The 21,338-nt window shown below is 32.9% G+C and overlaps 4 protein-coding genes and 1 long non-coding RNA gene across 5 annotated transcripts; 2 read left to right on the top strand and 3 right to left on the bottom strand.

Moving 5' to 3' along the window:
• Nucleotides 1–575: 575 nt before the first annotated feature.
• Nucleotides 576–2,494, bottom strand: LOC122580035. The gene is made up of 3 exons (XR_006320731.1): nucleotides 2,252–2,494; nucleotides 2,050–2,140; nucleotides 576–774 (listed from the first exon to the last, which is right to left on the bottom strand). It is a non-coding gene; the product is annotated as an uncharacterized LOC122580035 (long non-coding RNA).
• A 1,752-nt stretch (nucleotides 2,495–4,246) lies between these two features.
• Nucleotides 4,247–5,582, top strand: LOC122578820 (GEM-like protein 5). The gene is made up of 3 exons (XM_043750865.1): nucleotides 4,247–4,565; nucleotides 4,653–4,927; nucleotides 5,297–5,582. The coding sequence occupies exons 1-3, from the start codon at nucleotides 4,307–4,309 to the stop codon at nucleotides 5,495–5,497; spliced, it is 735 nt and encodes a 244-aa protein (XP_043606800.1). The 5' UTR covers nucleotides 4,247–4,306; the 3' UTR covers nucleotides 5,498–5,582.
• A 459-nt stretch (nucleotides 5,583–6,041) lies between these two features.
• On the bottom strand, nucleotides 6,042–8,847 carry LOC122578819 (translocon-associated protein subunit beta-like). The gene is made up of 6 exons (XM_043750864.1): nucleotides 8,580–8,847; nucleotides 7,322–7,420; nucleotides 7,118–7,226; nucleotides 6,972–7,043; nucleotides 6,816–6,821; nucleotides 6,042–6,454 (listed from the first exon to the last, which is right to left on the bottom strand). The coding sequence occupies exons 1-6, from the start codon at nucleotides 8,759–8,761 to the stop codon at nucleotides 6,332–6,334; spliced, it is 591 nt and encodes a 196-aa protein (XP_043606799.1). The 5' UTR covers nucleotides 8,762–8,847; the 3' UTR covers nucleotides 6,042–6,331.
• Nucleotides 8,848–9,808: 961 nt separating this feature from the next.
• Nucleotides 9,809–12,151, bottom strand: LOC122578903 (translocon-associated protein subunit beta-like). Its single transcript, XM_043750952.1, has 6 exons — nucleotides 11,909–12,151; nucleotides 10,790–10,888; nucleotides 10,568–10,676; nucleotides 10,417–10,488; nucleotides 10,279–10,284; nucleotides 9,809–10,094 (listed from the first exon to the last, which is right to left on the bottom strand). The coding sequence occupies exons 1-6, from the start codon at nucleotides 12,088–12,090 to the stop codon at nucleotides 9,975–9,977; spliced, it is 588 nt and encodes a 195-aa protein (XP_043606887.1). The 5' UTR covers nucleotides 12,091–12,151; the 3' UTR covers nucleotides 9,809–9,974.
• A 1,822-nt stretch (nucleotides 12,152–13,973) lies between these two features.
• Nucleotides 13,974–19,118, top strand: LOC122579881 (zinc finger protein CONSTANS-LIKE 15-like). Its single transcript, XM_043752141.1, has 4 exons — nucleotides 13,974–14,784; nucleotides 15,463–15,639; nucleotides 17,783–18,027; nucleotides 18,815–19,118. Exons 1-4 carry the CDS (start codon nucleotides 14,020–14,022, stop codon nucleotides 18,903–18,905), a joined length of 1,278 nt encoding a protein of 425 aa, XP_043608076.1. The 5' UTR covers nucleotides 13,974–14,019; the 3' UTR covers nucleotides 18,906–19,118.
• Nucleotides 19,119–21,338: the final 2,220 nt, after the last annotated feature.

The following is a 21,338-nucleotide window of genomic DNA, read 5'->3' as shown; positions in this document are numbered from 1 at the left end:
TAATAATTAATATGACTGGATAATTTTTGCATTGATAGTGTTCTTAATCGAAAAAGAAACCATAAAATGCGCATTGTTTTCGTTTTTTGTTGGCATTTATGAAAGGCACTAGTAGAGGAAAGGTACTAGTAGAGATTCAACAATGGCTTCATTAATATGGAAAAGATTTTTTAAGTTATAAAATATAAATAGAAGAAACATTGTACAATTAGTTTGGACAAATTGTGTAACTTTGTATTTTGTTAACTTTTTTTATAGCTTGCCTACCCATTATTAATCTGTGTATCGACCATGTGAATAAAAGTCAATTTTAAAAAATAAAAAAAATAAAGAAAAAAAATTATTGTAATCTATGCTATCTAATAAAACAAATTATTTTGTTTTCTTAAATTTTCATCCTTTAAAAACCAAAAATACTCATATTTTTTATTCACTAATTTAAACATCTCTACCTAATGTATCAATAATACCCTTAATGAAATAGTTTTCAATATAGATCCATTCAAATAACTACACTACCATTTTTAACATCAATTACTTTTACATTCACCACCATCGTCCTCTCTACTGCCACCCCACCATCGTCACCACCACCACCTCCGCCGCCATCACTACCTCACCATCGTCATATTGTGCGGGCATATTTCTACTAACTTTAAAAGAAAATACCATTAATAACTTTACCTTTTAGGATTGTATCTAACTAGTAACCTGCCCGCGCGTTGCGGCGGAAGCTAGCTGTGAAACAACAGGTCCCAAATTTCTGTGAAGCACCTCCAAAACAGATTACGAATAGCATATAAACTACTACAAAATAACTATAAAGCGATATAAAAAATCATGTGCATAGAAATTAGTAGTTGTATTTGCAAAAAGAAGCCTTCCATTGTAGCTAGTGCCACTGTGCCACAATGTCATTGAAATACTCGTGTGCCAAGAACAGTAATGAGAAACAAATAAATGTACTTTATAGCAGACACCTAAAATAAGCTCAATTAAAATCTCAGTTGTGTGATGTTTAGAAGTGTTTCTTTCTATGTGTTAGGCTTGCTTTGGTACATCTCTGCATAATTACATGACCAAAATGAAAAACAAAAAAAGATACTTGGTTGTAACCTTGCTGACACAATGTAAGAACTTATGTACTACACATAATGTCTTCAAGGCATTATAATATCTAATTATGGTCTTAACTACAATTAACTGAAATAACATAATCATAGGTACTACCCAATTCATAGCATCAGTAAGTAAATAAATACAAAAAAAAGAGGAATCTGATACAAGATAAATCCACTCCATATAAAGAGATATTACCACTGAAATTATGCTTGCTAGACATTTCATAATATACACATAAGAAACTAATGAACAAAATACATAAGGATATAGCTTTAACCATATGCAGAAACCACCAGATGGGTCAAATGGCTATCGCTAACTTCAAAATTCTAATGGCCAATTTTTTTTTTAATCCTCGAGTTCTAATTTTATTTTTATTTTCTAGATACATGTTGCTAACTTCAAAATTCTAATCCTAGCCTTATGAAAACATTCCACATTATGGTATGGTATTATATAACATGTGCAATTGTGTTCAAGCAACATGGATCATATAAATGAGCAAATAAATATAGACATATTACGTTGTAGGATTGTTACATCTAAAGGAAAAAGGTGTAGTATAGAGGCCTTAACATATATCTTGTCAATGACAGATTCTTGAGTTTGGAGAATCGCATATGCTTGATGGGATACCAATAGCATTTGACACTACTACATGTATTTTTGAAGCCTGACGTTCTGAAAATTCCATTTAGTAACATTTAACACAACTTCAGCACATATATTCCCAAGTATAGATACATCAAATCGTTGTTATTATAATAATAATTTAGTGTTTGCAGATAATCAGGTTGATATTTCCAAAACTACATACTTATATTGTATAATATAAAACAAAGATATGTATTTATATTCACATTAATTACAAAAGTCAAATAAAAAATTCAAATAAAAGTCAAAAAGAAGACCTAAAAAAATTGTTACCATAAGCTATGCATCTGGGTTGTCACATGGCAATGCTATTTCTTTTGGTTGATTTAATCTTCATCCCCATCTTGTGACCATTAGCATCATCCTTCATCATTAAAGAAAAATATAATAATAAAAACAATGTTAATAAAAACAATCAATATTAGATAGAAGTGGAACCTAATCAAAATCTACAATAAAAATAAATAGTAAATACCTTTAAATTAAAGAAGAGAAGAAGAGATCCCGGAACATGAAACCATGAATTCAAATAAGACATGTAAGAAGATATACACAAAATACTTTTGCAATCAAAATATCAGAGCTACTAAGAAACTTATGAATGTGGTAGAAAAGAATAGAAAACGCAAGAAGGCAAGATCTCAGAAAATAGAAGTCGGCATTGGATGTAATAGATGAGAAATAAGAAGAGAAAGTGGGGATAATAGAGAGAGTTGAAGAGAAGAGATGAAGGAGAAAGTTGCCGAAAGTGGTAGAAGATCAAGGGTTACAAATGTCATTTAACCCTATTCAACTGAGCCGGTTAGAAGGCAACTGAGCCAGTTAAAAGCCGACAAGCCGTCACTGTAGTAGTTTAATTTTGGATTGTTGTATATATAATTATAATTAACTGGTATTATTTTATGTTAATTAGATTAAATTCAACTTGCACGGCACTCGCAATGTGGCAGTATTTATGACGGCAAAGATGTGGTGGTGGGGGACGACTGTTGGTGGTAGAGACGGCGTCAAGTGATATTGATAATCGATGTAGAAGTAATAGATGTAAAGGGATAATGAAGATATTTTAAAAGATATATGGCTGATATTGTAATATAATCATTAAGGGTATTTTAAGCATTTTTTTCCACGTAACTTTCAAAATGGAAGATATTTTTTTATAACATAGTATAGATTGTTTTATTCAAAAATATAATTTTATTTAATATTGACTAACATGGTACCCGCGCGTTGCAGCGGATACCATTGACAATGCGTTCAATGTCGTGATTACCAAAAACAGTATCAGTGAACAATTAATTAAGCGAGATACCACGATGATACCGTAACTTCAATATCAACCAACAGTAACAAAAAAATACACGTATTAACAATATAAGTGGATATTCAATTGAAGTGAAATTGTGAAAATAGTTTAAATAGGAATGCATTTTAATTGAAATAAATGAAGGGCATTCTTGTACATTCGCATGGTTACATTTCAACATTTGATGAGAGCGAATGCTATTTCTTTTATATAATAGTATAGATGATCAAGAGTTTAAAACTTCTTTTTTATTCAAATTTTAATTATTCATAATTATATAAATAAGGAAAATGATAATGACAGCCCTAAGGGCTGTCACTAACAACATATTACATGCTTAAAAACTTGTACATTATATATTAAAAACCGCCCCCTGATTTTTCTAACAACAAGATACAAATTTTAATGCACCCAATTAGTTTTTACTGACAACCCTAAGGGCTATCACTAACAAAACTCAATAAATAAATAAATAACTTACACAATGTTAATAAATGTTTTTTAAATGCTTGTTTTTTTTAATACTCAATATTTCGATTGTCAAAAACATCTATAAATTTTCCTTTTCTAGAACAGAACATCTATAAATTAACAAGGAATTTGTAGAAGGAATTTGTCAGCGGGGAAAACACGCTGAAACAACCAACCATTCGTACCCCATCTCCCGATTTCGCATCGCCATGCCAGCTATTTTAATAATAATAGAATAAGAGTATATGATACGGTATATAAATTACTCGTATAAATTAAAGGGATAAATATCTTGTAATGTAACAAACTTTGAACAAATGTTTGTAGTAGGAAATAACTAAAGTTGTGTGTATTGTATGTAAACAACTCGAAAATAATGTTTATTGTATGTAAAAAAATAAATTCAACCAATTAAAGTCAGAAAAGTGGCACCTCTATATAGTTGTCACGTATGTTTTCTTACATACAATAAATACTTTTTAAAGTTGTTTACATACAATACATAAAATTTTAGTTCTTTCCTATTAACATTCGTCCAAAGTTTGTACATTCAGATATCCCTAAATTAAATATAGACATCGTTACATAGATATAGATGCTGTATGAACATACATGGTTGAATTTGATAGTATTAACAATTTGATTGATTGAAACATTTCGTATTGGTGGATACAAAAAGTGACCGAATCTTAAATCAATCATATCATTCATTTCGCATCTCATATAAGAAAAGTATCATTTACTTTGTTCATTATGAACCCAAACCAACAGCCTTCATCATCATCATCATCATCTAATTCTGCAGGCGATTACTGGGGGACGCACGTCATGGGTACGCCTGTGCCCCCAGCCACCAACCAGCATGCCCCACCCACCCACAACCCTTACGTCCAATACGGCGTCCCTCAGCCCCCTCCCCCTCCTCAGCCCAATAACATCGATAATGTTCGTAAAAAACTTAATTCATGGGGTAATAAGGCCGAAATAGCCGCTTCAAATATCTGGACCAATCGTAAGTCCTCTTCATCTGTTATCTCTTATCGATATATATAATATATTTATATGATGAAATTATATATATGATTGGTTATATATATAGTGAAAGCGGGTCAATCTGTGACCGGATCAGCATGGGGAAAAGTGAATTTGACAGCAAAAGCCTTAACAGAAGGTGGATTTGAATCCTTGTACAAACAAAACTTCACCACATACCCAAACGAGAAACTTGTCCGGACGTTCGCATGTTATCTGTCAACGTCTACTGGACCTGTTGCCGGAACCTTGTATCTATCAAACATTCATGTCGCTTTTTGTAGTGATCGTCCCTTGTCGTCGATCCAACCCAATGGCATGGAATCTTGGATCCATTACAAGGTATTCCCAATTCCCTCTGTTCCTTAGCCTAGGGATGACAATTTATCAAAAACATGTAAACAAAAAGTTATTGAGTTTGGGTCAATGGGTTAACAATCTATCAAGTTATATATAATCTGTATATATATATATATTTTTATCTATTTCTCTTACATATAAAACGTAACTGGGTTCGATATGACTAACCCGTTTACTAATTCAACTTTTTAACACGATTAACCAAACAAGGTTTGGTTTGGAGCTTTGGGCTTAAACACATAAAGTTGCTAACTCATTCATGTCAAACAAACTTGGCACAATTGACACCCTATTCCTTGTATTAGTTTTTCATATCTATTTTAAAAGATTGTTAATCTGGTATATATGCAGGTTATTATCCCATTGGAGAAGGTAGCTACGGTGAATCCAGTCACAATACCTGGTAAAAAGCAAACAGACAAGTACATCCAGCTCTCCACCATTGATGCTCAAGACTTTTGGTTCATGGGTTTCGTTAATCATGAGAAAGCGTCGAAACATCTCCTCAATGGTGTCTCGACATGTGTAAAATCCGTCCCATTTATTCCTTGAAATGTTTCGGCATGTTTTGTTGTATTGTATTTTGTGACATTAGGCAGATAAACTAAATATGAAATGCTATCTTTGTTTTCTTCAATGATTGTCATGTTTCATAATAATGCACACGACTACTTGGCACTTTCTGAGGCCATTTTTCTTCACATTTTATCTCTTAAACTCGCACCTTGGTCGTCAATGCATTCTGGTTCAACAATATGACCACCAAAAGGGACTATTTGGAAAGTTGTATAACATTATACAATGAAATGACCCATTGTAAGTGTATAAAGATGATGTTCAGTCATGATCCTATTTGAAACTTATTTTGTGACAAAGCATGAATATCTAGTTAAGTGAGAGTCATAACTAATTAAAACCGCAATCAATTTGAAATTATCAATGTCAACACGCACATCTAATCACCCTGAAAGATGTTACACTCTGTTCTATACAAACTGTGTAACAGAATGTCATCAAATGTCGAAAAGCAGTGACACAATTACTAATGCAATTCAGGATAAACATTGATGAATCGATTATCAACAAGTCTACTAAGTCCTTGCAATGAGGTTACTTATTTTATTGATGCATTTGCATTAACACAGTTAATATTCATCTAAAGGTTGCTGCAAAGCGAAATAACTCAAGGAAACTACCAGAAATTAAGGAGGTCACGAGAAACTGTCTTGATGCAAAGATCATTCTCTACAACAAAGCCTAACATTTCAACTCATTCAAAAGACCGGTCTCTCTTTTAGAAGATTTTACATCACAATTCCATCAAAAGACAAGGGTCGTAGGCAAGCAGCTACAGATACCATTACATGGCATTCTAGATAATGTTGATTAGCGTCTCTTCTTGCTTCCCTTTGAAGCAGCTGACTTAGGGGGAGGGGTTACCAGCAGGTAGAAGAATAGGACCACAATGGAGATCACAGATATTAAGGAGCCATACTTCCCCAACAGCTTCTGTGCATTTAAGACGATACAGAAAAGACTTCAGGTTTATGAAATTGTAATACAGTCACTCCAACTGATAAAACTTTTTGCTGAAGAAACAGAAATTAGGATTGCAGGTTAATACTTTCTTTTATTATCTTAATGTACTATACAGGGAACAGAGTTGCACAATTAGGTTATCCCGGGGATGAAAGATATGAATCAAATTCAAAGCTAAAAGACCGAGGCTAGATCTAGCCAAATTGTCTGTCTCCACATGCCAAAGACTGGAAAACCAGTCAATTTACCATAATGGTGATATCAAACTGTTGCAAAAACCAAATATAGAAAAAAATGTACTAATATCATTGATTACAACAGATGCTTGTACCTGAACCTGGAAGAGTAGGAACCATCAAGCGCAAACCCATGCATAACAACAAAATGTGTTATTAGTGAAATGAATGCTATCAGTAAACCCCCCTTTTTTATATCGAGTTTCCATTTCAAATTGTTAATTATGTTATCTCCTGAACTGAAAACTTACAAAATCAAGTTTTGTCTCCTGAGGCTTATCTGATAGGATGTCTAAAGGCAGAAGTGAAGTTGTATATGCCTCCTGTAAATCGTAAGATTGTATTAACACGTACAACGCCTGCAATACTAAATTATTTCAACTTTTATAAGTCTTACCTGTAATGCAGCCTTTGTGGGCACACGGTATGTAATAACAGCAGGTGTGCTGTAAAAGACGGTTTTCACTTTTGACTCCAACACAAAGGAATGAGATAAAAGACCACCACTGATGGTTTACACAAGTAACCAAATGTGAGAATTAGTATTAGAAAAAGCAACCATCAATTTCCCTGCAAAAATCAATTAAAATTTGATACGTACACATCAAGTCTTTCCCAAGAGATTGAAGTATTCCCTGATATGATGCTGAATATTTCAGGGGACCAGCCATCATCGGTGAGGCTAACATCATATGCCGTCCTGAATACAAGGTCAAATTGTGAGATTTATGAGAGTGAGAGGTTGATATATATGTCATATGATACATAAACAAAGAATAGATTAATAGCCCTTTTCTCATAATGAGTATCACTGTTGTGGTTAAAAGACAGTTCAATCTCCATATAAGAAAGTTTTACATCCTTCAGTTAGTAGTTACTATTAATGCAGGTGTTCAGTATTGACGTTATATCAGTTGTCCGAACAACCTTAATATATCATATAACATGAACCACAAGAAATGTTAGATCCGAATACCTTCAAGAATTCAAAACTAGAGTGGAAGTATTCTTGGACTTGAACAAAATTTACACACAAACAAAAAGAACAGATACTTAATGATGATAAAACGCCAAACATAAACAAAAAGGCCACTTTCTTGTTTTAAAGATCCAATTGTGCAGACCACATAGTTTAGACAGACTATTCTGTTTATATTCAGTTCAGGAATATGGCAATTTGATCGATTTCAGATTAAACTTATTACAGGCATACCCCCAACAGTTTACCAATGAGATGTACCGCCGATACCTATCCCAAAGTCAGATAACTGTTAAAAATAACTGGATGTCATATGAATAATGACGTGTCTCAGATGTATTAAGTATTAAAACTAGGAGACGATGAATACAGATTATTTGACTCTCTAAAATGTCAATGGTTAGGATACAGTTCTGAGATCATCATTCTAAATTCCAACGCAAGGCATATCTAATGTCTGAGTTCTCGTGAAAACAGATTTCCAGTTATATCAATTATTATGTCAGGTGTAAAACTGATGATGAAAACATAGAACCCAAAACCAACAAACAAAGGCGAAAGAGCAATTAAGCTTACAGTTGTAGAATCCAAAAGGAAACTAATGGTTTTTAGAAGGATATCATACATTAGTTAAACGGATAAATAGAAATTTGATTTTGTGGTTTTTGACAATCGGTAAAAATGACTTTGTGAGTCGACCATAAAAAATAGATTGGAATGTCGTATAAATTCCGAATGATACATAGGAATCATCATCAATTCTTTCCAGCACTATATATATGTAAACTAATATCAAATCAACATTATTACTAAGTAAACAAAATGATGAATAAATGCATGCAGAAAATCCTGAATTGAGAAAGTGAGAAATGTGGATTACGCAGATCCATGGTTGTATATGTCAATGGAAACAGAGACTTTTTCGGAGCCGGATTTGAGTCTGTCGAGTGTAGCTTTCTTGTGAGCCACGATGAACGGTGCGTCCGATCCGATAGCATTTACCGACGAAGCTGCCAACAACAACACGACTGCTGCTAGTAACGAGATTAGAGGATTCATCATGTTGATTGTGAATTTTTTGCAGCTTCAGAGCCTTTTTGTTTGTTTGTTTTGATGGATCCTCCTCACCTGAATTTCCATATACATTATTTTTTTTTTTCTAAAATACATTTTAGACCCATGAAATCCCCAATCCAAATGGATGAGGCCCAATTACCTTTTTTTTTTTTTTTTCCCTTTAGTATTTCTTTTTTATTTTATTTTATGTCCTTAATGGTAATTAACTTACAATTAGGTCTTTGATTTTATGATTCTGTTATTATTCAGTTAATGATTACATACATTCGAAAATGGTCACCGATATACCATAATTAGGTTACATACATTTGTGTTGAATACGCATGCTAATCAATAGTTTAAACATAGATAAAGTAAAAAACTTTTGCCATATATATACATATCAATATGGTACTCGCACAATGTGACGGTGATGACAACAAAAACAGTCTGATGGTGGCGGTGATTTGCGGAGATAGCGGTATCGAATGGTGTAGGTTAATGTGAATGTAATAAATGTAAATGTGTTAATTTAGATATTTTAGAAGATAAAAGGTTTAAGCTGTAATTAAAATTAGTTCATTAAGAACAATTAGGTAATTTTTTATTAGTAAAGAAAAAAGGTTCTTTATAGGTAAATTGGTCATATCAAACTCTTCTTTTTTTAAATTTTAAAAAGGTTCACTATTTTTACTTGTATGAATAATGTATGAAGTTTTCACAACACTCATTAATCTATTAAAACTGATTATATAACCGTATTTCATTTTCACAGACTTAGGTCAAGAATATTTCCAGTCTTTTATGTGACAATGTCTCCCTATCTTTGATGATCAACCAATTACCAAAACTCGACACCATTAATGATTTTTTTTTTTTTCCAAAAGAGTTGAAAATTATGGCGATCTTCTATCCCATTAACTTTCGAATAACGAACATTTAGTTTATTTCTTAGTTCTAAACACTGTAACCTTGGGAGACACGATCACAAAGTTATGCATTTTTAAGCAAACATATCCGTTTCATGCCAAACCAGTGCAACACATCTAAGTATAACCCTAACACCGCAAATTTTATAATTAACTCTCAGGTATATGAAAACAAGACTAACAGCCTTTTACAATGTCTACTATCTCTTTAGAACAGTTTACAAAAAGGCAAGTCAAAATACAAAGTCTGGTCCCGTTGCCTCTACAAGTTACATCACAGAGACTAATCATCAACGCTTCTTCTTGCTCCCCTTCGCAGCACCGGACTTGGATGGAGTTGCCACCAGGTACACAAACAAAACCACTATGGTGATTACTGATACCAAGGAACCATACTTAGCCAACAGCCTCTGTAAATTTTGAAAGCAAATACAAAAGCTTTAATATAAGAGGGTGGAACACATTATAATACAAATGGACAACACACAGAGAACAGATTTCCCTAGAAATATATACACTCGAGTAGATACATAATAGCAGAGTCAAACGTAATATCATAGAAAGAAAGAAACACGTTGATGACAAATCTCATACCTTAACCTGAAAGAGAAGCAGCCGTCAAGCACAAATTCATGCAAAAAAACACATCAATGAAGTATTAGTTAAACACCAAAACATATACATAGACTATTATCAAGTTCTTTTTTCTAGTTTGGTTTATAAAAAACTTACAAGATGAAGTGCACTCTCCTTAGGCTTATCTGATAGGATCTCCAGAGGTAGAAGGGGGGTCGAATAAGCTTCCTACAAAGTTCAAAAAACTGTAAGACTATGCACACAAGATACCAAAAATACTAAATCAGTTTATTTTTTGTGAACAGACCTGTAGTGCAGCCTTTGTGGGGACACGGAATGTAACAACAGCTGGTGAGCTATAGAAGACGGTTTTCATGTTTGACTCCAACTCAAACGAGTGTGAAACAGCGGCACCACTGATGGTATGAAGTAATTATTGTCAGAAACAATTCATGAAATGCAAATAATATATTCACTGAAGAAATAATCGCATGCAACTATGCAAGGCATGCTAGAATTCAATACATACACATCAAGTCTTTCCCAAGAGGTTGAAGTGTTTCCAGAGATGACTTTGAATATCTCAGATGACCAGCCATCATCGGTAAGACTCACATCATACGCGGTCCTGAATACACAAGATGATGATGAAAGTGTGAGATGATGAAAGAAAGAGAGTTTGATTTAATAGTCAAAAGATAAACAAGAAATTAGACAAATAGTGTATCTTTTAAAAACACTTGTTGTGAATGTCATCATTGACAGAGCCCAAAAAAAATGAAAAAGTCGACATCTTTAAAGATTGGCATTACATAGTTCATTAATTAGTTGGCATCAACGTAGTTCGCTATTGGAGTTGCTTTAGTAGTTCAAACAGCAGTACCATAAATTATAATATGAATCACAAGACATGTTAAATCTCATACCTTATAAGCCTAGAAACTTTAATTATTATATATTTAAGGATCTAATAAAACTTGCACCACAATTCCAAATTACGAAAATGTTTGTTGGTCAAACACCAATTGAGCATAGCCCATAAATTAGAAAAACTATTCTGCTTATATTCAGTTTTGTGGTGATACGACTGACGAGATGATTGATTACTTATTACTATTTGAGGCATACCCACTGCATCTTATTGATGAACGCCACCACAAATCTCAACGTTTAACAGCTGGATAAAACTAAGTTACTGAAATAACTCATTAGAGTCACGATATGGCTCGGCCCCATTACGTATTAGAATAAAGACCCAATGACTATAATTTGTTGACTTACAGATATCTTAATGGGTGGTATGTAACTTTGTACGGTCATCCTATTTTTACTAAAGTCGTAAACATAAGGCATGTCAAATTTCCAGCTTCCAGATACATGCTCATGCTCACTTTAATTTTACAATAACAAACACTCTCTGTAATTATTGGCAGATTTTAGAAGCATTTTAAAATACGCATGCATAATACAATTATTCAAATTACAATCAAATCAACAAATTCAAAACTAATTATACAGATATAGAGCATATAATTCAAATCGATTTATTCAGATCGGTATAATAGGATCTGCAGATCAAGTAAATTGACTAAACATATAGATACAACAGAAATAGAAAAAACTGAATAAAAAGGAAAGAGATACATACGCAGATCCTTGATTATAGATATCGATGGAAACGGAGACTTTTTCGGAGCCAGATTTGAGTCTGTTAAGTGTAGCTTTCTTGTGAGCTACAATGAAAGGTGAATCGGAGCTTGCGGTCACAGATGATGATGATACCAAAAACAGGATAGTTAGTAGAGAGAGAATTGAATTCATCTTCATCATCGTTGATTTCGCCGTGTTAGGTGTGTGTTGCTGAGTTTTTTTCGGGTGTGTGTATTAAGTGGTTCCAATTCCTTATATTTGTATTCTAGGATCGGACTAGACTAGATCGAGATGCTCGGTGTCTCGGTGTAGGGTTTCGGGTTCTGTTTCAGATGTCTGACTTGATCCATTTACCTGTGAGTACCACTTAAGCCCATCTGGCCCATCTAACCCAAAATCCTCTAAATAATTCTATTTTTAAGCCCCATCGTAAAAGCGGTAAGTCAAAGGAAATGATGATCAACCTTTATTATTATTCACTTAACAATAAAGATAATTTTCACTAGAGCGGTGATAAATTTATAACCATTTTTATTATATTAATGCATAGTGTAAAACGGTCTAAATTGTTATTGATGGATAAAATATGTTATAGATATATCATTAATTTTTTTATAATATGTTGTATAAGTTAGTGAAGTATGTAGAATTATGGATGGTTAATATATTAAATTTTCTAATTAAATATTCTCTATTAATTTGTTACACTGTTTCTCATTTTGTTTGTATTTTTTATGTTTCTACCTTTATTCTGTGATCAGAGTACCTTGTTAGTAGATCACGTTTATTAATAAAATTATTTTGTTGTTTTAAAAAAAATAATATATTAAAATTTCATGTCTCAAGCTGCTTACCTGTAGTGTATTATTTGAACAGTGTTTTTAAATTAAAATTTTTAAGTTTTTTTAAATTTTAGCTTTATATTTAATACCCTGATAATTAAAATTACAAAAATGAATATAATTAATCTAAACTATATAGACCTAAGATGAATAAGTGTGTTAAAATCGAAGTTTAATATGAGGGGAAAATGCATGACAAATTCATCAAATGTTTAGTTTAATTTTTATGTCTAAATTTTAGGTGTATTTATCATTATCTTTAAATTTAATATAATATCACTTAACAATTAGAATGAAGATTTATTATATAAATAAAAAAAAATTGTGATGATATAATATTTTTTTAAATTGTCTTATCTGGTACTACTACATATTCTTTTCGTTTAATTATGATATCATTAAACTTTGTTAATTTAGTGGTGTATTATCAAAAACTAGGGGTATACGGATCGTTTCTCTTAAGTATTAACATAATGGATAAAATTTAACTAATTGACACCCTTTTCAATGACGAAAAACTATTCACAACTTTCAACATTTAAAAAACAAATTGACTCATTTTTTTCTTAAACTTTCAACATTTGAAAAACCAATAATAGATCTCTCTTTTATTTACTAATTTAAAAATTTTCATGTAATATAGTTATAATACTCTTAATGAAATTAGTAACCTACAATATATATCATTAAACCTTTAAAATAACTACACTATCACATTTATTATCAATTACTTTTCATTTACCATCATCGTTCCCATCGTCACTCTCATTGCCGCCGCCACCACCGTCACCGCCACCCCTGCTAGGCACTATTATCTCCGCCACCTGTCGTCGCTACCAATATTTTTACTACCGTCATATTGCGCGAACATTTATAGGGTTTTGCTAACAAAAAAAAAAAACCTATGCAACTGAAAACCCAGCAATGATATCACCTTATAAGACGTTTTTCTATAAATAGCAAGTAAATCTCCAATATAACCAACTTAGCACTACTCTTACGGAGTATTATATTGTTCAATTGTTCATTTATAGAAATCAAACCCACCAAAATACCAGCCAGCGTTGACAAAACCAATAATTGAGTGATAAATATCTTAAAGGTTAACAATCCTTTTCACCTTTTCAGGCAGAAAAAGCCCCCTTTGTCTTTTTCAATAGATATTTTTCCACATTCCACCTTCTTATCATTATCATCATTTTTATTTTCATTCTCATCACAAATTCCATCTCTCAAATCTCAAATATAAAAAACTCACGCATAAATCATGTCATCATCATCATCAAATTTATGTGATTTTTGTAACCAAAAACCAGCAGTATTATACTGTAAAGCTGATTCGGCTAAGCTCTGTTTATTCTGTGATAAATCCGTACACTCTGCAAATGCTCTTTCATTGAAACACTCTCGCTCTCAGATCTGTGATAATTGCGGAAACGACGCCGTTTCGGTAGCCTGTTCCACCGACAATCTCCTGCTCTGTACCACTTGTGATCATGATTTCCATGGAGACACCTCTGTTTCTTCTTATCATAACCGGTTTCCTGTTAAAGAAGTATCCGGTTGCCCGTCGGTTATCGAATTAGCTTCACTTTGGGGATTTGATCTCAAATCTAACAACACTAATTATTCTAACGGTAAAAATAAGTATTCCGTTACAAATTATTATGAAATATCTAATAATGAGGTTCCTAATGTGGAGTTAAATTCCTCAAATTGCGGCGGTGTGATAAATAAGGTTTTGTATAAGCAGTTGTTGGAAATTGCGAAAGAACGATTGGATAGTGACGGAGGTGGAGGAGAATTGGGGCCGCAAACACCGAGTGAGTGTGGGAGGAGGGATGTTTCGGAACGGTGTGAGTATGAGGAGAAAGATGATAAGGATTTGATGAATCAGGAAACGTCTTTGACGTATTTGCTTATGCCGCAGCCGCAACAGGAGGACGATGAGTCGAGTTTGAAAGGGAATGAAGGGTTTGCCAATGAGTTTGGTAATGTGTGGAGCTATAGTCCTAAACGTGAACCGAGTCAGGTTGGGACTAGTTAATGAATTTGATATATGCTTATGATTTACATTGCTTATGGTTTTGTTTGATATTATATATGGATTTAGTTTGATATGCATAATAGTTGTATTGGCCTTTAGGTTTATAAAACTTGTGATTTATGAAATGCTAAAGAAAACGTTGACTAGTGTCTCATGTATTTTGTTACTTGATATAGGCAGTAGGCTGTATATACATTTTATAGATTTCAAGTGTAGGAGCCTATAAAACGCGCCTTCTAAGGTTGTTATACGCCCCATATTGGGAGCAAATGATTTCAGTGATTTAAACACTGACTAGTTTGGAAAAAGTCCCTTGCCAAATACACCCCCATGTTTAAGAAATTTACTTACTTGTTTATGGCTTTCAAGAGACATTACGACAATCTTGTTATGAGTATGTGATAATATGAAGCCCTAATGCAAATTCAATAAGGTTATTTGCAGCTTTATGTATAAGTTTTTATGGCTTCCGATTGTAACATAACATGGGTTTCAAGCTTTTAATAAGTATGTCTTATGTTAGGTTAGACAGAATGAAGTCTAGAGATTGTTGCAACTGTATTTTTGGAGTATATGGATTGTCCAAGTAGTATCATGAAATGACATGTAACTAGAAACACGTCTTCTTATCTTCTTTTTTTTCCTTCTTTTTTTCCTTTGCAGATATGGGATTTTAATCTAGGAAAATCAGTTTCATCTAAGGCAGGAAGAGATGCTAATCTTGGCTTTGCTATAAACAACTGTACTGACATAGTTGAGGACGCCTCTTTCACAACAATGGAAGTTCTTAAAGAAATGGATGCCATAAACATATCTTTTGGCAATACCATGTCCCAGAATGTAAGCATCTTGCACTATTTGGTGTTTCTTCTACCTATTTGCAATTATTACCTAAGCTATTCAGTTGTGTGATAGGAAGGAAAAGTTACATCTTATACTTGAAATTAATAAGCTGTTGGTTTGTAGCTTATGAAATTTGAATCGAGTTGTGCAACTTTACATCTTCATTTGGGGATGGTGAAAATTGAGAGAGTTTATAGATCAAGAAAAAAGATATAAAAATGATCTGTCAATTACAAAATGGAACTACTTGATTTCTAAATTTCTGCAGAGTGCAAAAGTGATTTAAACATATTTTTTGATCAGCTAAGACTACACAGTAGACACCGTTAGTGCACCTTCGTGCGTCGTCAAAGCCTCTTGGTTGTTGGGCTACCTTGATACCATTAGGTGAAAGACGACACCAAAAGACACTTCTTTTTACCCATTTTACATGGTAAACTGTAATTAACATTTTTATGAATTCCTATCATACGCCGAACTTGAGAAGGGTATCTGGAAACCGTTGGTAAAACTTGATATGATAGTCCACATGTTGTATGACATCTCTTATTTAGGATATAATATATATGGGTCACAGTTCAAGTAACTACTTTATCAAACGTTTTGTCAAGCGTATGCTGAAAATAGGACATCAGACAGTGAATCCATTCAACCCCTCAAACATTTTGCAGCATGTGTCAAACTATAATCCAAAATCTTTAGTATGTATCAAACTTGGGTCTATCGTGTGTATCCAACTTTCAAAAATTATTGTTTTATGCATCCAGATTACCTGGCGTCCATATAGGCTGCCACATCTAGTTCCACACCATCAGTTTAAAAGATTAATTGGTCAGATACATAAAATAGTAATTATTAAAAGTTGAGTATGTGCAATAAACTCATTTAAAGTTCAATACATACTATAGATTTTGAGCTAGTTTGATACATTTCCAAGAACTTAACCCTAAAACCTTATGTTATGTCACAAGAAGGTCAAAGCAGCGCAGCCGGGACATTGAAGGTTTTAATGTCTTCTAGTTTTTACTGGTTGGTGCGGTAGGGTGGGTTGGACTTTTCTTTTTGGGCTGTTTCCACACATAATAAAGTCATGAAAATTTATTGCATCTCATAGCCTTCTATTTCTGAAAATTTATTGCATCTCTTAGCAGTCAAATTTTTTTGTAATCCTTTACAGGGGCTCGATAATGGCTTTGTTTCCATTGATTACTAGAAGGAATGCTTCTTTTAGAGCGTTCACTCCTGATTTCCTGATAGAAAGGAAAATATTATTCTTGACTGTTAAACGTTGACTTAATTATAAATAAGATAAGAAGATGAGGTTCTGTTCATGATTACCCACACGTGCTCCTTAATCCTTTCATTTTGGAAATCATTTCAACCAATGTTAAATAGGATTTTGATTATCTTGTTTTACCTTCTCTTTGATCTGTAAGTGGTAATTAAATCAAGACATGGCTATGTGAAGCACATTGAAGTGAGGGTTGTAATCCTTTTTTCAGCACCTTTTCCCTCTTCAAAAAAGTCGATAAAAAAAGACTCGTGGCTTAGCTTTGATTAATTATAACAAAGAACTTGAGGGATACTCGCTGGTTTAATGTTACCAATGATTATATATTATCTTGGTTAAGCTGTTTATTGAAGCTGTTCTTACATCCTATTTTTCTATTTTACACATTTATAAATTAGCAGGATTTGTCTACCTATTAGAAAATGACAAGATAAAATAGAAATTCAACAGGTCCAACTGTCCATGAACCTGTGGCCACATGTAGACCATATGTTACAATTATTTTAAGAGATTTTTACAAGTAAAACTTGTGGTAGATGTTAGACCACAAGTTACTATGCTTAGTGTTTGGTTCCACTTAATTTAGTCTTTTCCTGCCATGTAAATAACAGCACGAAATCAGTCTTGCTCTCTATTCGATCCACTAATTGAAGCTAGTTTTTTTTCTTCATTTTCTTTTTGATAGACATACAGGTAAAAATTTGCAGCTGCTTTTAATATCCTTTCAAATTCATCAGTGTCTGTGGCAACACAATTGTATCTTTTTTCGAATACTTGTATGTGACTGCCATTCTAAATTTTGTTGTGGATCTTAATCTGCCTGTTTCAAATTTTCAATGGTATGTGCAGAAGCAAATAGCCAGTTGCAGATCAAAAATGGAGATCGACAACAAGCACACCACCGGGCCATCATCTGAAACCCAAATGATGGAAGTTGGAACTAATTTGAGCATCGATAGCGAGATGATGAACCAGATTTTAGCGACTAGTTATGAAATGGATATACCATCAACAACCAAATTCGACGCCCAACAGCTTGCCCAGAACAGATGTAACGCAATGTTACGCTACAAGGAGAAGAAGAAAACCCGAAGGTACTAATTCTTTGTCTACAGTGCTTTTTAAAGATTCGTAGGATATTCATTTTGTTAAAATAACTGTACCAGAATCGAACCCAAGAAATACAAGCAACAAGACGAAAACATTTTAAATGGACCAAGTATAATAAGTTCTGTTAGGGGAGTACCGTATTTGCCTTTGAATCACAAAAGTTCTTCTTTCACAATAAAGTATGTATCTCCTTGTGGTTTCATGAAATATTTATTTGGGATAAGATAAAGGTGACATTATGATATAAGGCGACTAATATCAGAATTAGATTCAAGAGTATATATGTATATTTTCGTGTGTCAAATTTGAGACCAGAAACTGGTAAATATAAAACATAAAATGTTTACACCCTTTGATGAAAAGGTGTGTCTAGCAATCAAAAGACATTTACAAGTGAATAACCATATAACTAACACCCTCCCGTTTTGACAGGGAATGTAGTTGGGGTGTTTCGGTGGGTAAATGAGATATATTACCTAAGCACTAAATATAACTTACAGGCTGGGGTGTTGTCGCATAGACCGCCGCGGGAGCAACCCCCTTGACCTACACCTATGCTACGCGGAATAGAATTAGCTCTAAGGAACATCTACTCAGCCCTCACCAATTCATATATAATCTTAATTTGAAATCCTTTAGTCTCAAATAATGACCCGATGACACAAAATTTACCAACAAGTTCTGGTCAAGTCCATTTTGAGTTTTTGGCTCTGTAGGTCTGGATCGAGTTTTTTCACACCGAGTAATTGAATGAGCATGTGATGATAACAGGTACGAGAAGTGCATCCGTTATGAGTCAAGAAAGGCAAGGGCCGATACTAGAAAGCGAGTAAAGGGCCGATTTGTGAAGACAATAGAATGAACAACTAGCTCCAAGTATTTCATTGTATATTACAGATAGATAGATAGATAGATAGTAGTTTATTTTATTTATGGTCAACGACCTTATAAAAAAGATTACAAAGGGGGAGTTGAATCTTGGTTAGGTTTGTTTGCACATGGCAAGTGATACCTACGATTATGTAGTGATTTTCTTTTTGAAAAAAAAAAAAAAGAGAAGGTGGCTTGTAATGTATGGCAATATATATATATAATAAGTAGATGATTTATTCATAGAAGCTGTCAAAAGGCGTGCTTCGATGCTTGAATTGTAGTAATGCAATCAGACTTCAGATCGACGATACGCCAGCAGACCTGGCATCCTCGTCGTGTCATTAGCTGCCACGAGGCAAATATACCTCTTTATTTTATGACAATCTTGAACCTAGAGACCGATATATATATATATATATATATATATATATATATATGAGTGAACTTTAAGGGTCTTCACGTAATTTTCAGTTTTTTCCTTAGATAATTGTGTTATTAGATTTTTAAATAACAAGGTTCGACAAGTAAACGAGGAATTTCTTACAGTAAGATAGAAAGCAGGCTAGTCTTCGAAAATGCCCCGGACCGTGTCGTTTGGAACAAGTAAGATTTATCAGGGTAGAAGGTCTTTCCTTGAAAGCGAGAAGCTAACTTATTTTAAGGATGGCATTAAAAGAATTGTAATCTATACTACCTTAAAATAAAGATTGTAATTGTAATGTGATTAGAGGTGATAAAATGTATAGACAGCTGGCCATTTAGAATCCATCAAATCACAAGCACAAGTTGGCAATTTGGCATTGATAACATTACGATTGGGTCACAAAGATTAATCATACATCATAGTAAAGCGGCGAGCTTGGGTTTAGGTTTGGTTTCGATGTTTTTTCCTTCTGTAATCAATTTTAACTTATTTTGAGCAATGTATGATAAAGAAACTAATTAGACTATACCAGTGATTATCCTACCTAGTTATCCTACTCCACATTATTTCCACATCATTATATATCTTACTAATTTTTCACGTCATATATTCTTAATATATACTCGTACAAAATATATACAATACAAAAGTACGTTTAAATATTGTATAATTCTATTTTTGATTGAGAATGATATTCATGCTTATATTTTTAATCACTTATCATCTATGTATTATTTATAAATTATGATCATATTATATACTTGTAATTTTCCTACTATATATCAACTCTTTCTAGCTTGTTATTCCATAATATAGAGAAATGCTTCATCTTCTAAAAAACTTCCAGAACATCTTAGATTTTCTGGGGATTTAGCCCAACTGGACATTTAATGACCCTTACGTTTTTCAACCAAGTGTTGGTTACGGGTTCGAAACCTTTGAAATCCATATTGGGAAGTTTTTGCCAATGAGGTGGGGCATGAGAGTTTTCTCTAGCATTTAGCTGGTTTCCTCCAGAATGGTAGTGAGACTTCCATCGCCAGTCATGCCTTTGGATTGACTGTGTTGGTGACGTGGTCTCTACTGAACGATGAATAGACAATGTCGTTGAGTCCAATTACTACTGCTGTTTAAAAAAAAAAATCTTAAATACATAGTGATCATCAACATTTCTTTTCTTAATTTCTTTATTCTAATAATAACAAGTCATTTCGTTTTTCATTTTTCACTTGGAAATAATACCAAATCAATTTAGTAAGAAAATCCTTGTTATTTTCTTTGTGAGTAAAATTTTCTTTCAATTAACAAAATGAAAAAGGTGACATATATATACACTAGAGTTTGCATGTAAAAGCATATATTGAACCTTTTATCTAATATGTGGACAAGAAATGATATTGAGATCTTATCGTCACTTATAATCATACGCGTCACAAAGCAATAACAAATCTTTTCATAATTTCTTTTTGAAGTAGTGTACAAACTTTTATAAATCAGTTTACGTAAGAATTAAGAAATTACCAAATTGTATGTCATCAATAATTTGTTCAAATTATATTTGTTTACTAGTGCTCAAACCCGTCCATTGGAAGAGTAGTCTCAAAATATATAAATCTTATAATAATTGTGAAACAAAAAGTGTATGACCAATATCACAACATAATGAATACGAAAGCTAAAAAAGAAACATATGAAAATTAACTCCATATAAATATTGATTTCAGTTTACCTCTTTTTTTTTCAACTTTAGTTAAATAAATAAAGAAACAAAAAGTGTAGAGTATATAATTTGTAAAATATATAACAATTTATAAACAAAGACCATCAGATGATTGTTAACATGTGTTGGCTTATAAGATTTTTTTTTTTTAAAAGTCGGCATTTTTTATTAATTAAATTTTTAAAAAATAAAGATTAATAAGTTGTGAGTATTAGATTAAGGAGGAGAATTAGAGATCCCAAGTGTACCCCAACTTTTTTTAGTTATATTATAAATAA

Source organism: Erigeron canadensis, chromosome 8 (assembly GCF_010389155.1).
Source record: "Erigeron canadensis isolate Cc75 chromosome 8, C_canadensis_v1, whole genome shotgun sequence".
Lineage (NCBI taxonomy): Eukaryota > Viridiplantae > Streptophyta > Magnoliopsida > Asterales > Asteraceae > Erigeron > Erigeron canadensis.
This window is presented reverse-complemented; position numbering and strand designations above follow the sequence as displayed.

Excerpts from the sequence above, each read along its gene's own strand:
- LOC122578820 (XM_043750865.1), top strand. The coding sequence starts at position 4,307 with ATGAACCCAAACCAACAGCCTTCATCATCATCATCATCATCTAATTCT. Across the intron at positions 4,566-4,652 it reads TTCAAATATCTGGACCAATC|TGAAAGCGGGTCAATCTGTG; the intron begins GTAAGTCCTCTT and ends TTATATATATAG. Across the intron at positions 4,928-5,296 it reads AATCTTGGATCCATTACAAG|GTTATTATCCCATTGGAGAA; the intron begins GTATTCCCAATT and ends GTATATATGCAG.
- LOC122578819 (XM_043750864.1), bottom strand. The coding sequence starts at position 8,761 with ATGATGAATCCTCTAATCTCGTTACTAGCAGCAGTCGTGTTGTTGTTG. Across the intron at positions 7,227-7,321 it reads TCTTGGGAAAGACTTGATGT|TGGTGGTCTTTTATCTCATT; the intron begins GTACGTATCAAA and ends GTAAACCATCAG. Across the intron at positions 7,044-7,117 it reads CCACAAAGGCTGCATTACAG|GAGGCATATACAACTTCACT; the intron begins GTAAGACTTATA and ends TACGATTTACAG.
- LOC122578903 (XM_043750952.1), bottom strand. The coding sequence starts at position 12,090 with ATGATGAAGATGAATTCAATTCTCTCTCTACTAACTATCCTGTTTTTG. Across the intron at positions 10,889-11,908 it reads ATCTATAATCAAGGATCTGC|GACCGCGTATGATGTGAGTC; the intron begins GTATGTATCTCT and ends TTGTGTATTCAG. Across the intron at positions 10,489-10,567 it reads CCACAAAGGCTGCACTACAG|GAAGCTTATTCGACCCCCCT; the intron begins GTCTGTTCACAA and ends TGAACTTTGTAG.
- LOC122579881 (XM_043752141.1), top strand. The coding sequence starts at position 14,020 with ATGTCATCATCATCATCAAATTTATGTGATTTTTGTAACCAAAAACCA. Across the intron at positions 14,785-15,462 it reads CTAAACGTGAACCGAGTCAG|ATATGGGATTTTAATCTAGG; the intron begins GTTGGGACTAGT and ends TTTCCTTTGCAG. Across the intron at positions 15,640-17,782 it reads GCAATACCATGTCCCAGAAT|AAGCAAATAGCCAGTTGCAG; the intron begins GTAAGCATCTTG and ends TGGTATGTGCAG.